The sequence below is a fragment of the Lissotriton vulgaris genome, chromosome 5, assembly GCF_964263255.1.
Source record: "Lissotriton vulgaris chromosome 5, aLisVul1.2, whole genome shotgun sequence".
Taxonomy (NCBI): Eukaryota; Metazoa; Chordata; class Amphibia; order Caudata; family Salamandridae; genus Lissotriton; species Lissotriton vulgaris.
Genome location: NC_141693.1, coordinates 115,388,648 through 115,401,379, shown reverse-complemented (window position 1 = coordinate 115,401,379; position 12,732 = coordinate 115,388,648). Strand labels below are relative to the sequence as shown.

Sequence of the window (12,732 nt, the reverse complement as noted above, 5' to 3'; positions counted from 1 at the left end):
GTATTCATTTCGCATGATTTTCACTGAGCATACACTTTTAATATACATTGTGTGAATCATTTCTATGTTTAAACTAACATTCCATAACCCCGTTATCACCCTAAATGCCATTTTTCACAACCAATTCGAAGTTGCTACAATTTTAATAAACACAACCTCCCCTTTAAATTTTCAGTGTTCTTCCTTTTATCAGGATGTCACTTGCGCTGTATCCCAAAATCACTTTCTTTTCCTCTTTCCCTTTTATTACAAATGGATAGTTCTCTTACGTTCCATTCAAAGCGCATGTAGATTAACTACCTCTTTCTGCTCTGTTTCTCCCATCTATGTGTCCCACTCTCTACTAATGAGGAAAGAATCCACCTTCCCTAGCTGTTTTTCTACACCCTGCTTCCTTTATGCACAAGGCCGTTTCTCCACCGAATTACATGGTATGGCGCTTACCTCCTTGCTCTGTTTTCGATTTACCGCGCAGCGTCTGCCATCGGTAACTGAAAGATTACTCCCGCGCCATGATCTGCATTCTGACTCACTATCAATATGTATTAGCTCCGCCCCCCTGTGTCCTCACTAATTCAAAGCACCTGCTTGTGCATCCCTAGGGACTACAATATCCATGATCCTCTAGTGTATAATCAGTTACTTCACTTGTTTACAAAATCTGACTTTTTTACATTTTCATGAATGACCATGCAATGTCCTGAAACGCTCTTCATATTCTTTCTTAAGTAAAACTCCCCATTTTCAAACGTCTTTATTCGTGTTGCTGCATAGAACCTCGATCTCTTCTGAATGTGGAAACTTCTGTGACTCGTATTCCTTTTTCACTTTATTTTGGGTGCAACACCAGCAAAGGGCATTTAAATTTATATCATACAAGGGGGTGGTGTGCACTCCTTCTTTATCCAAAGTTAATCCATTATTTGTCTTTTTATCCTCTTTGCGTGCAAACTCGGAAGTGCTATGCCCAAATGCACTACATTTAACGTACAAAGATGGGGAGCGCAGGTTCCACGCTCCACTCCTAGCTGCACTGCTTTCTTCGAAACTCCATCCAACCAACTCGTCCGTACTAAACATTATTCAAAGTTCATTCAATTCGCTTCAAGAATCATGCCCATCCTTTTATCCACTTCTCCACATTAGTAACGTCTTGAATTTTGGAAACTTTCAATATTTGCGCGTGCCCATCCGGACTTCATCGGAAATATCATCCAAAAACAACAGGTGGTTCAGAGCAGCATCTCTTTTATTTTAGACCCAATGCATTTCGGGTTTTAAACCCTTCGTCGGGGGTCACTGTGAAGTCAACAGTTTCAAGAAAAAGCATCAGTATTCATGTTAGTTTAAACATAGAAATGATTCACACAATGTATATTAAAAGTGTATGCTCAGTGAAAATCATGCGAAATGAATACTGATGCTTCCGAGTTTGCACGCAAAGAGGATAAAAAGACAAATAATGGATTAACTTTGGATAAAGAAGGAGTGCACACCACCCCCTTGTATGTCTTCCATAGCTAAACATTACCACTTCAGAAATTGCAGTGTCCATTTTTAAAAACTGTAAAAAATCATAACTCAAAATGTACTTGCGTGATTTTAGTGACCTTGGTGCCTTAAGTTATATAACGATAAGTGCTAGTTTTATACATTGGCTTGGTTCTCCTTATTAAGTCTTAAGTATCATTGACTCTGTGTATGCATCAAAAGGCTCCCACTCCTTTGATTCAAAGCTGCTCAGCCACACTACTCCCTATGAGAGCACCTTGGAATTGCTAGAGCAAGCCCATGCCCACTTATAAGGAATACCTGGGCTCTTAGCACAGTAAACCTTTTTTTGGTATACTCTTTAAAGAGCCAGCTTCCTACACTGGTCAACTGGCAGTCAATTGACCAGGTAAATTGTTTTGGTGAAAGAACATTGGTACTGGAAACCTAGTTAGCAGCAAGCCCAATCCACTTCAAAGTTTCATCAAATACCAGGCAAAAAGCGGGGGGACTACTGCAACAAAAGCCCAGTTTTCCACACCACCTTCCTAGGCAAGACATTGTACTTTGTAGCTCTTACCGTGAACAAACCGGTATCTTTACTGTACTTTTACACTTTTTTTGCTGTATGACGAAAACCTCATCAATTGGTAATGGTAGTGTTAAAATGAAGATTCTAGAATTCAAATCCCAAATAATATGTCCACGTTGTTCAAATCTACAAACGGGTAAATCAGTTGATCATTATGAAGGTTTCAGGCTCTAGAAGGACCTGTGTACCACATTAAGGGGAAGATGACACAGTTTTGTTCTACACGCTTTAAAAAGAAAAACAAATCTTCTGTTTTTGTGTGCTATTAGCTGGCTAAATAACTCCTCCGTGTCCCTCTTCAGTCTTTAAGCTGCACGTTCAAGGTCCATTGGCACACAGTGGGATTTTATTACCCCTTTTAAACGCGTACATTTGGAAAACTAGTTGCTTAGTGTAGTAAACTTTATTTGCAAGATTAATAAAAATTAATAATCATTACATTATTTTGTAATGGTTTTATCAATCTAACAAATATAGTTTAAATAGTTGCTTATAATTTAGATACTTATTCTATTAGAACGTTGCAAAGAGTTCCATCTCCTACCCCAGCACTTAATATTTACGGGCACATAAAAAGGTGAAAAATACTTTTTCGTGTACTGCAGTCCTAGAATGCTTTGAGTGTAGGTGTGGCAAAGGATGGTATTTGTCAATGTTTCTACTAGAAAGCGTATTGTAGGTTGCAAGTAGAATCAAGTCATTTATATCTAAATGTTTGTGTGGAGATATATTTGCATGTATTTTCAAAATGTTAAGATTGTTTAGTGCCTACCTCTCTCTTTACCTCCATCACCTTGTCTTTTTATACTGTTTTGGGCAGATTTCTTCCCAACTGCGATTCTTTGACCCTCAACTGAAGGAGAAACCAGAGCAGGAACTATTTATTGAGCCTGTGTGGTTGGTACGACTGCGACACCTGGATGGCCAGATAAAGGTACAGCAACAATCACCCTTTCTTTCTACATTTGACCTAATTTCTTACAAGTTTATTTATTACTGCAGGCGGGTTTTCAGTGGCCCTGTATTGAATATTTTAGGAAGCATTACTGCATTTTCTTCATCTGGAAATACTGTAGATATATAATAATCTTCCTTTTCTGGAGGAATTACTGCTGTGCTGTAAGATTAGTAATGCAATCTGACCTTCTGGCTCTTTCTCCTGAATGTCGGAATGTCTGCACCACAGATGATCAAAAAGGGCTTTTCAAATATGTAGCTGCCATTTTTTGCTGCTCGAGCTTCTCTATGCTCATGCACTGACTCATCCATTCCCAACTGCCCCAGCTCAGTTCTTTGTGTGCCTACAAGAAGTAGGAATGGGCTTCTGGTGTTCTACTTTTCTAGACCATGCAGTTGAAAACCAACTTCATGCAGTGTATCCAGCACAGTGGTCTCATTTTGGCAAGTGATTCTCATAAGGGTTTTGTTTATGAATTTGTATCTGATGCATTTTTTCAGGAATAGAGCTGAAGTCTGAGAACAAGATTCCTGTCCATGTCAAAGGTAGCTCCAGTACAGCATTTAAGTAAGGTGGATTCAGGACCAGGCATAGCACATGTTTTAGTGGCTCCCATTAGCTTTCTTGTGAGTGTCACCAATCCGGTTTCAGGTCCTCAACTGCCCATTCAAGATGCAAACCCTGGTGTGAAGCGCTGGACGGATGAGGACAGCAGGAACATTTTAGTGGGAAAAAGGTGCCTGTGCAAACCCTGGTGTGAAGCGCTGGACGGATGAGGACAGCAGGAACATTTTAGTGGGAAAAAGGTGCCTGTGCAGTCCTCACAGTACCTTGGGGGCCTGGTCAACTTTTTTTTAATGAGTCTGCCCCAGAACACAACTGAACAGGTGAACAGCATTAGGAGTCTACAGCCCAGTCCTCCTGGAAGTTCTGTGTGCCACATGTAGGATCCCTTCCACAGGAGGTTAAAGTGCCTGCTCATCAGAGACTGATGCCTCAGTACCAGTGTTTTCTGGAGCCTGTGCAGACATGGTAAACCTCAAGCTCCTTAGCTTTTTTCGTAATTTCAAGTTACACTATTTTTTAAGAGCTGAATATGCTTATGTTTCTAGGTTATGTTTCTATATTAAGAGGCTCCCCCACAGTAAAAGGTCAAAAACCAGATGTTCAAAATATCAGTGTGAATAGGATGGTCTCAGGCCTTGGGATCCTCTGGAACGTAGGGGCACCTTCGGTCCCCTTGTTCACAGCCCAGGGACAACGGATGCAGAGGTGTCCTTAGGCATCTGGTTTTTCCTTAATGGAGCTTTTGCGGTAGAGGGGGCCTCTCGGCAGAGGCTGCAGGCGACTTCGGAGGGCCCACGAGGGGTGAAACCATGCTGGACTCTGGCTCTGAAGGGCTGGTAAACCTTGTTAGCACAGATGGCCCACTTCTATTCTGACTCAGGCTTGGAGCAACAGGTGCAGTGGTTGCTTCATGTGTCTGGTTTTGGCAGTTCCGAGGGCCTCTGAGTCCTCTTTTGGAGCTGCTTCAAGATGCAGGTAACAGGTCTGCTGTCCCCGAGGATGTCTTGTTTCTTTAACGAAGGCAGGCAGTCCCAATTTTCTGGACTCAACAGCTGCCGGACAAGTCGACTTTAGAGCAGTTTTCTACAACGGATGCAGACAGGCCGGTGGGGGCTAGTACCAGGACAGCTACATCTTCTCTCTTCTTCTGCGGCTCTTCTGTGTCCTCTGTGCTCTTTGAAACTCCCCTAAATGCTGAAATTAGGGGGTGTAGGGTAGTAGCCAATGAGCTACTGACCCTTGGGGTCACTACGCCTTCTATATGACCAGAAGGAGGTATAACCCTCTCCCAGTCCTAAGTATGCCATCTCTACTTCTGAAAAGGTGTGTCCACCTCAGTGTAGCCCACCTTGGGGGCGGTAGTAGCCTGGAAGTGGCCAACCTGACAAGCTAATTTTCCCACCGGTCTAGGTGCCAAGGGGGTCCTGTACAAAGGGGGGTGGCTTCCTCTCCTGTGAGGGGAGCCAGACTCTCATTCCAAAGGTGGCAGCTCTTTGAAGCTTGTTGCCCTGGGGAGGCTAAACAGCGGTCATCCTGTGGGAGGGGCTGTTAAACTCTCTTCCCGGACGGGCTTTTGTCTGGGCCTCCTGAGAGCAGATGCTCTCCCCCCCCAAGGAGGCCAGGACAGTGTCTCGGGTGGCAGGCTGGCAGAGACCAGTCGGGAGCACCCCAGAGGCTGGTAGGTTTTCACGGGGCACCTCTAAGGTGCCCTCAGGGTGCATCTATTGGTAAATCCCTCACTGTAATCCGTGTGGGTTTACCAATATGATATGTTTGATACCAAACATCCCTATTTTCAGTGAAGCCATCATGTAGCTGGGGAACTCGTTTTCACCAGTGTGCAGCCATGTTTTGAAATGGCTTCCCTGACCACTTGCACTGTCAGTAATAGTACTGACCAGCACAGGGGCATATCTGCACATGCAGGTATGCCCTCACATGTAATATTCAACAAATATCACATGCATTTTTAGGAGACATGGCATACAAGGATGTGACATGTCGGGTTTTCACTTTTGTCTTCACCAAGACATGCAGCATGTGATAGCAGCCTGCATATGCTTGGTGAGGGGCCCCTTAGGGTTGCACAATTTGTAGTGCTGGCCCTAGGGACCCTCTTTAGTATCTCTGGCACCAGGTACCAGTGGTGCCATTTACTAGGGACGTACAGGGGTGCTAAAGGTTTTGTCAATTGGGGTAAACAATTTTACAGTTTTGGGAAAGAGCTCTGGCACTGGGGACCTGGTTAGCGGGAACCTAGTGCACTTCCAGTCTAAATCACATCAGTTACCAGGCACACAAGTAGGGGTGACCATGTCAAAAAGGGCTACTTTACTACACACAACTAGCACCTTAGGCATATGTTTATGGTTGTGATACCTATGTGACAGTTGATGGTAGTTCATACTGTATGGGTGCAGTTATGTCACAAGTAGTTGGAGGGAAAGAGATCACAGTTGGATTTGCAGCCATAAAAATGAAGGCTGTGGAGTTGAGATATTCAGTGATGGAGAAAGAGATGCTAGCTTGTGTGTGGGGAGTAGAAAAATTCAGACCCTATCTGTGGGGAACGATATTTTGGTTAAGAACGTACCATAAACCTTTGGTTGTCTGTTAATAAGATAAAGAAAGCAACTTAGATTGGCAACAAAGTTATCGGAGTTCAATTTTACTGTCAATCGTATTGGAGGGGGAAACAATATAAAGACAGACTACCTATTGTGGATAGTGAGTTGGAAACAAAAAAAAACAAGAGGATTTTGAGGAATGCATTACTGTAAGTATTGAGAACATGTGGGTTTGTTTGGACATGGAAGAATGGCAAAGTGCCCTAGAGGCTGACGTGGTATTAAAGCAGATCAAGTTTGTTCTTGCAGGTTGGCCTAAAGCAAAGTCACTGGATAGAATTACAACCATTTTGCCAAGTGGCTGACAAATTGTCTTTAAAAAATAATTTGTTAGTTAGGGGTGGAATAATGATTCCTTTGGGACAGAGAATACTGTAGATTGCTCATTCTAGAGCATGTACAGTGTTCCTATAGTGACAAACATTTGTCCACATCGATAATTCCTCAGAGACCTGTACCGACAGAGAATGGCAAAGAGTAGCAGTGAATTTCTTAGGTCCATTTCATGTGTTACCAAAGAGCATAAAGTATTTTGTTGTGTTTATAGATCTATCGGGGTGGGTCGACGTAAGAGTCATTGCTGAACCCAACACTAAATCGACACCTTCTTTTTACAGGATTTGTTCATTAGAGAAGGAGTTCCTGAGGAACTCGTAACAGACAATGGGTTCCAATTCACCTCCGCTACCATGTTGGAGTTCTTAACTAAAATGGGGGTTAAGCCTTTGTGCATGCCACTGTATCATCTCCAAGCCAATGGTAAAGTCAAGAAATTTAACAGGGTACTGGTGGAGGGCATACAGAATGCTATTAAGGTGAAAATTGATTGTGAGGCGGCTATTTGAGCTGTGGTGTAGGCTTACAGGACAACCTCTCATTCAGTTACTGGAATTATATCATTTTTTTTATTGAGAGTCAGGAAAGTTGTTTCAGCATTTAATCCATTTTGGTAAACCAAAATCTGGGGTGATGAGAGTAATATTTTGAGTGAAACATACAGGGCTAAGAGTACCAGTGCTAATTTCAGCAGTAATAGTTTGAAAAAATAAAGGTGCAAAGAAAAAAGACGTGTGAATTTTTCACACAACGTGTCAAAGATCCATTGTTGCAAAAGGGAAAGTCAAAATTCAGGGAGCCAACTTGTATCATTGAAATAAAAGGTCGGGTGGTGAACACTAGTAATGGGCTATGGTGGAACATGGCTCGTTTGGCAAAATTAACAAAATCAGTAGTGGATTAAACTTGGATAAACAATTGGAAGGCCATGACAAACTGGTGTTGTGAAAAAGTATGAAGATCTTAAAAATAGCAAGCAAATTTTATCATTTGTGTTTTGAAGTGTTTGCAGGCCTTTATTTATATAGATAAATGCATATGTTTTTAAAAATAATTTTCTTTTTTTTTTTTTTAATTTTTAAAACCTTTATTTAAAAAGTGCACACAGCTATTCAGCCTGACATCCCGGAGGCAAGGCAGCACGGTGAATCAGGAGAGCAATAGTGCAAAAGCAATTGTCTCAGTACAATGAAGGTTGTTTTTATAATTTTATGTCATAAAAGGAACATAGAACAAGGAAAAGAAGAAAACGCCAAGGGCGCTAAAGAGTGGCAATGGAGTAGAAGAAGCCTTCGAGGTGTTGGAAGCGGGGCAGGGGGACAGCGAGCACGTAAGCACGGATACAGGAGAATAGATCAGGATAGAGGGGGGGAAGAAGAAGAAACAGGATTCAGCAGTACAACGTATCACAGTTGGCGTCACAGGTTATGGTGACAAATGTTCCTCCAAAGGGACAGGTTCCGGGGGCAAGCAAATCTCTCCCCTGTAAGCATTCCAAGCCCCCCACACTTTTGACCACTTCTTGGCCTTACCCCTGGCAACATAGACCGTCTTTTCCCTGAACATACACCAGTCTATGTTGGCTTTCCATTGTACCACCAGGGGAGCCGTCGGGCCCCCCATTTCTGCGCGATATCGTGTTTGGCCACCATGTTGCCAAGGGTCACCCACTGCGTCTGAGCCACATTGTGATCGGATGGCTCCCAGATGTTGAGGAGACATCTCCTAGCTTCCTCAGTCGCCACCACCCCAGTCACCTCATCCATAATCCGGTGCAAACGTCTCCAGTAGGAGGCTATGACTGCACATTCCCAAAGAATGTGCATAAAAGTAGCAGAGGCGCCGCAGCCACGGCGACAGAGCCCATCGGTCAAGTAGCCCATATGCACAAGCCGGGGGCCAGTCACGTACACCCTGTGCAGGATCTTGAACTGCACCAGCCGAAGACGAGAGGAAATGGCGACTTCCTTAGGGGAAGACACAGCCCTCTGCCAATCCTCGTCGTCGATCTCCAGGCCATCACGCACCCACTGATCCCGCACACCGAGGAGGAGGTCAGTGCGAACATTAATTAGTTTCTTGTACGACAGAGAGATGGCACTCTCAGGCATATGGCCATCCAACACCCTGTCCTCCAACGGGGAGCTTTCTGGAATCGCCCCTTCTGCCGGCTTAGCAGAGAGCAGCGCGTGTCACAGCTGGGCATAACGGAAAGACTCCGAGCCGCCCAGCTGATACTCAGCCTGCAGCTGGGAGAAGGTCTTAATCTCGCCCTTTGAGATCATATCGTCCACCCTGGAAATACCTATGAGGTCCCATTTATCAAATCTCTTGGTGTGCCATAACTTGCCCAAAATATCGGAGTCATACAAAGGGGTGAATCTAGTCAGCCTGCCCTGCCAGCCCTGCGCCTTGGTAATCGACCGCCAAATGTGGACCGCAGTTTTCGTTGGACCCGACATCCGCCTATCCAGAGACCTCGAGTACAGCGCCCTGTAGTAATTGCCGCCACCCAAAATCCACTTATCCATTGCGTAGCCGGGGTTGTTTTCCGGACCGTAGAAACCATGATTGATAGCCTCCAACTGGGAGGCCCAGTAATACCTGCGCACATCTGGTAGTGCAATACCCCCGTCGTACCACGGAAGTGTGAGCTTCGTGATAGCGACGCGGGGACGGCGTCCCAGAGCAAGGCACGTTGAAGGCCCTCAATCTCTCGAAAGTAGCGGGCGGGGACCGGATCTTGGGTGTTCTGCAGGGCGTACAGAAACCTGGGCAAAGACATCATCTTAAATAATGCCGCGCGTCCAAGTAGAGAGAGTGGAAGCTTGCGCCAACCCTCCACGTCACCCTGGGAGGCGCAGAAGAGGGGGAAGCAAGTTGTGGTTGTATCGCACCTTCGCATTACCAGAGATATAAATCCCCAAGTATTTAAAGTCCTCGCTGGCCACCTGGATGTTACAGCCTCTAGGGAGGCGTGGTGTGTCCCCTTTTAGTACGTATAGGGAGGACTTGGCCCAGTTAATAACGAGGCCAGAGTACCGTCCAAAAAGTCTAAGTACATTGCATGCCATAATGAGTGACTTGCAGGGGGAGGTGAGGTAGAGCAGAATGTCATCGGCATAGAGAGAGATTCTGTCCTCAAAACCAGGGGCCCAGCTTATGTCGTGCAGATCCGGGTGTGTGCGCAACATGGCCGCAAGCGGCTCAAGAGCAAGCGCAAACAAGAGAGGCGACAAGGGGCAACCCTGTCTGGTGCCCCTATGAAGGGCAAAAGATGCCGAGATGCGGCCATTGACGGCAACGTTAGCCAGTGGGTCGGCATAGAGGAGCTTCACCCAACCCACAAACACCGGGCCAAAACCGAGCTTCGTCAACACCGCCCAAAGGTAACTCCATTCGAGAGAGTCAAAAGCCATCGTGGCGTCCAAGGAAGCAAGGACTGCCGGCTCCTCCAGGGTGTGGGCCCTGGCCAGGGCGCCGTGGAGTCTACGCAAGTTAAGGGCAGTGTTGCGATGAGGAATAAAGCCCGACTGGTCCGGGTGCACTAAGTCGCCAATAACTCCAATCAGCCGATTAGCGAGTAGCTTGGCGAGAATCTTAGGCTCAGCATTAAGGAGAGAAATGGGACGATAAGAGCGACACAAGTCTCTCGGCTTCCCTTCCTTATGGGTGACCACAATGGTGGCCAACCTCTGGTCTAAGGGAAGTAGGCCGGCGTCCCGCGCTTCCAGAAACATGTTACGCAGGTGTGGGGAAACCACATCCGGCCTGACCTTATATAACTCAACCGGGATGCCGTTGGGGCCAGGTGCCTTGCCCGATCGCAATGAGCGGATCGCAAGGGCGATCTCATCAGCAGAGATGTCCCTGTCCAAGTCGTCGCGCTCCTCGTCCGAAAGACAGGGAAGTTCGACGGTCGAGAGAAGCGCTGTCGAATCGATCTCAGACAGGCCCGAAACAGAGGTGTAGACGCCTCGGAAGTAATCAGCAAAGGACTCGGCAATGGCACAGGGATCAGAGACGCCAACTCCGTCATCCCCCTTTATCTCGGGTACGACACGGCTAGCCATCTCTCTCCTGTCCAGCCAGGCCAGCAACTTCCCAGCCTTGTCGCCGACGTCGTATATCCGACCCTGCTCTTCCTTAGCTAAAGCAAGGGCAGCATTCGTGGCAAGGTCACGGTATTCCGACTGTTTGAGGGAAAGGTTGTGCAGGAGAGCGGGATCGAGTTCTGTCTCCAACTGGGAGTCAAGCTCCATGATCTCCTCCTCGATGCGCACAAAATCGGCATCCCTGACTCTACGGGCCCCCGCTATAAGAGCGAATAATTTTCTTTTTTATATATGTTTTTGTTTTGTTTCGATTGTGAAAGGGAGGAGATATATGTGATAAGAATTCGAAATAAGCGATGGGCTTATTTTAGAAGAATATTGTTGGAATGTTTCATGGAATGTGTGTAGTAGAATGTGATGACGGAGGGACAGAAGTCCGAAGTCAGTTGGTGCTGATCTCCTGGGCCCTTCAGACCTACTACTTGTTGTTTGTGTTTACCACAATAAACATCTACTTGGAAATTATGTAGTTGACTGGAAAATATTATCTTCCCAACAGTTTGGAAGCGTTACTGCTAAACCATATAGACAGTCGTATGTCTTCCTTAGTACTATATAGCTCCTTGATATCGGACTCACTAGGCATTCATTCATTATCGAAGACTTGCATATATTACTTGAGGGAAGTGGTGGCTTTGTCATTGGGTGTAATGGCAAAGTCGAACTGGCAGTGTCTGTTACATGCAGGGTGGCACAAACATTGCTGCAGCCCTGGATGAACACACTCTTGCCTGCCCTGGGTACTTGGGGTACCATCTCCTAGGGACTTATAAGTAAGCCAGTACTTGACAGTTGGGTGGTTCCAATTCGAGATAATGTGGTATAGGGTAGGAACAGAAGTCTCTGAGGTCTGGTTAACAGGTCTCTGTGCACTCTGTCGAAAAACCAGCAGCATCAGTCCAAAAATGTGGTGGTGAACATGCAAACAGATACATTTCCTTAGTCAGCACATGTGTTTATCAGGCTGACCAGCTTACCATCTCAGGTGGCTCTCACCCCACATGCAGTCAGGACACACCAGATTGGTGACGAAGTGCACAAAACAAAAAACAAGACACTGGACTCCTCCATTTATGCACTGACAATCTCCAGCTATATGTCTGTGTACATCAGAACTGCTAAAACCCTGCTTCAGTTTTGAACACTACCAAAGCATCCCTGTTTAAGAACACTATGCCATGTTGTGCTTCCAGTCCACTAAGCAGCTACCCCTCCAGTCACCTTGGTGTGTTTTTGCCTTTGACCCAGTACATTTCTCTGCTGCCTTTCGTCTAGATCTACGCTGCATAAACACTGCATACATACAAAGCTATTTTTCTAGGCTTAAAAATAATGAGGTCCCTCACAGCCAATATGACAGATTTGTTTAATTTGATCAGCAAGGGAGCAGCACATTCTCATTTCCTGTCTCATGTCAGTTGGTTGTTGGTCTGGGAGTTGGGATAATCTGTTCCCTAAAGCTTTCCATCTAGGTATGGTGAAGCAGCGATGAAGCAAATGCTCTAAGCCGATTAATCGGTTTATCAGTTTCCTCCATTTCCATCTCACTAGGGAGCTGTAAGAAAGTCACTAGGAAATGCATGTCAAACTGGATTAGTCTGATACATTTCTGTGCTTTTCCATTAATACTATTGGTCCACAAAACTCTGCAGAGGGTCACAACTTCCAGTCCTCTGGAGAGGATACTGATTGTTCAGTTTTGGTGGGGATGTGCGAGATTTTCAGACTCAATGACTCAATACAGTGCTCCAGCAACCGGATGAAGTAAGATCCCCTGGTTCTTTGTTTCTTTTCAGCAGGGTTGATTGTTGCTCCCTATGGTTGCCTAATGCTTTGGTTCAGCAGGAGAGAACGAATCTTCCTCCCTCCTTTCCATTACAGTACTTGAGAGCATGTTTCCTAGGGTAGTGGGGGGCACTGTTACACCTAGGTTTAGACTCGGTTCGAAACTAAGTCATGTGATGTCAGGAAAAGCTAGATTATGATGATATCTGAGCAAATTGCTTCAATTTTCTCATTGATCTTCCCCTGATCATGGTCACAGTC

General features: G+C 45.5%; 1 protein-coding gene across 7 annotated transcripts in view; it reads left to right on the top strand.

Annotated features, from left to right (window-relative positions):
* SEC16A (SEC16 homolog A, endoplasmic reticulum export factor) overlaps positions 1–12,732 on the top strand; it is a 478,800-nt gene that overhangs the window by 227,557 nt on the left and 238,511 nt on the right. For all 7 annotated transcript variants that reach the window (XM_086921035.1, XM_086921033.1, XM_086921029.1 and 4 more), the window contains exon 18: positions 2,904–3,017. In XM_086921035.1, coding sequence (XP_086777161.1) covers positions 2,904–3,017 — 114 coding nt within the window. The remainder of the gene's footprint in view (positions 1–2,903; positions 3,018–12,732) is intronic.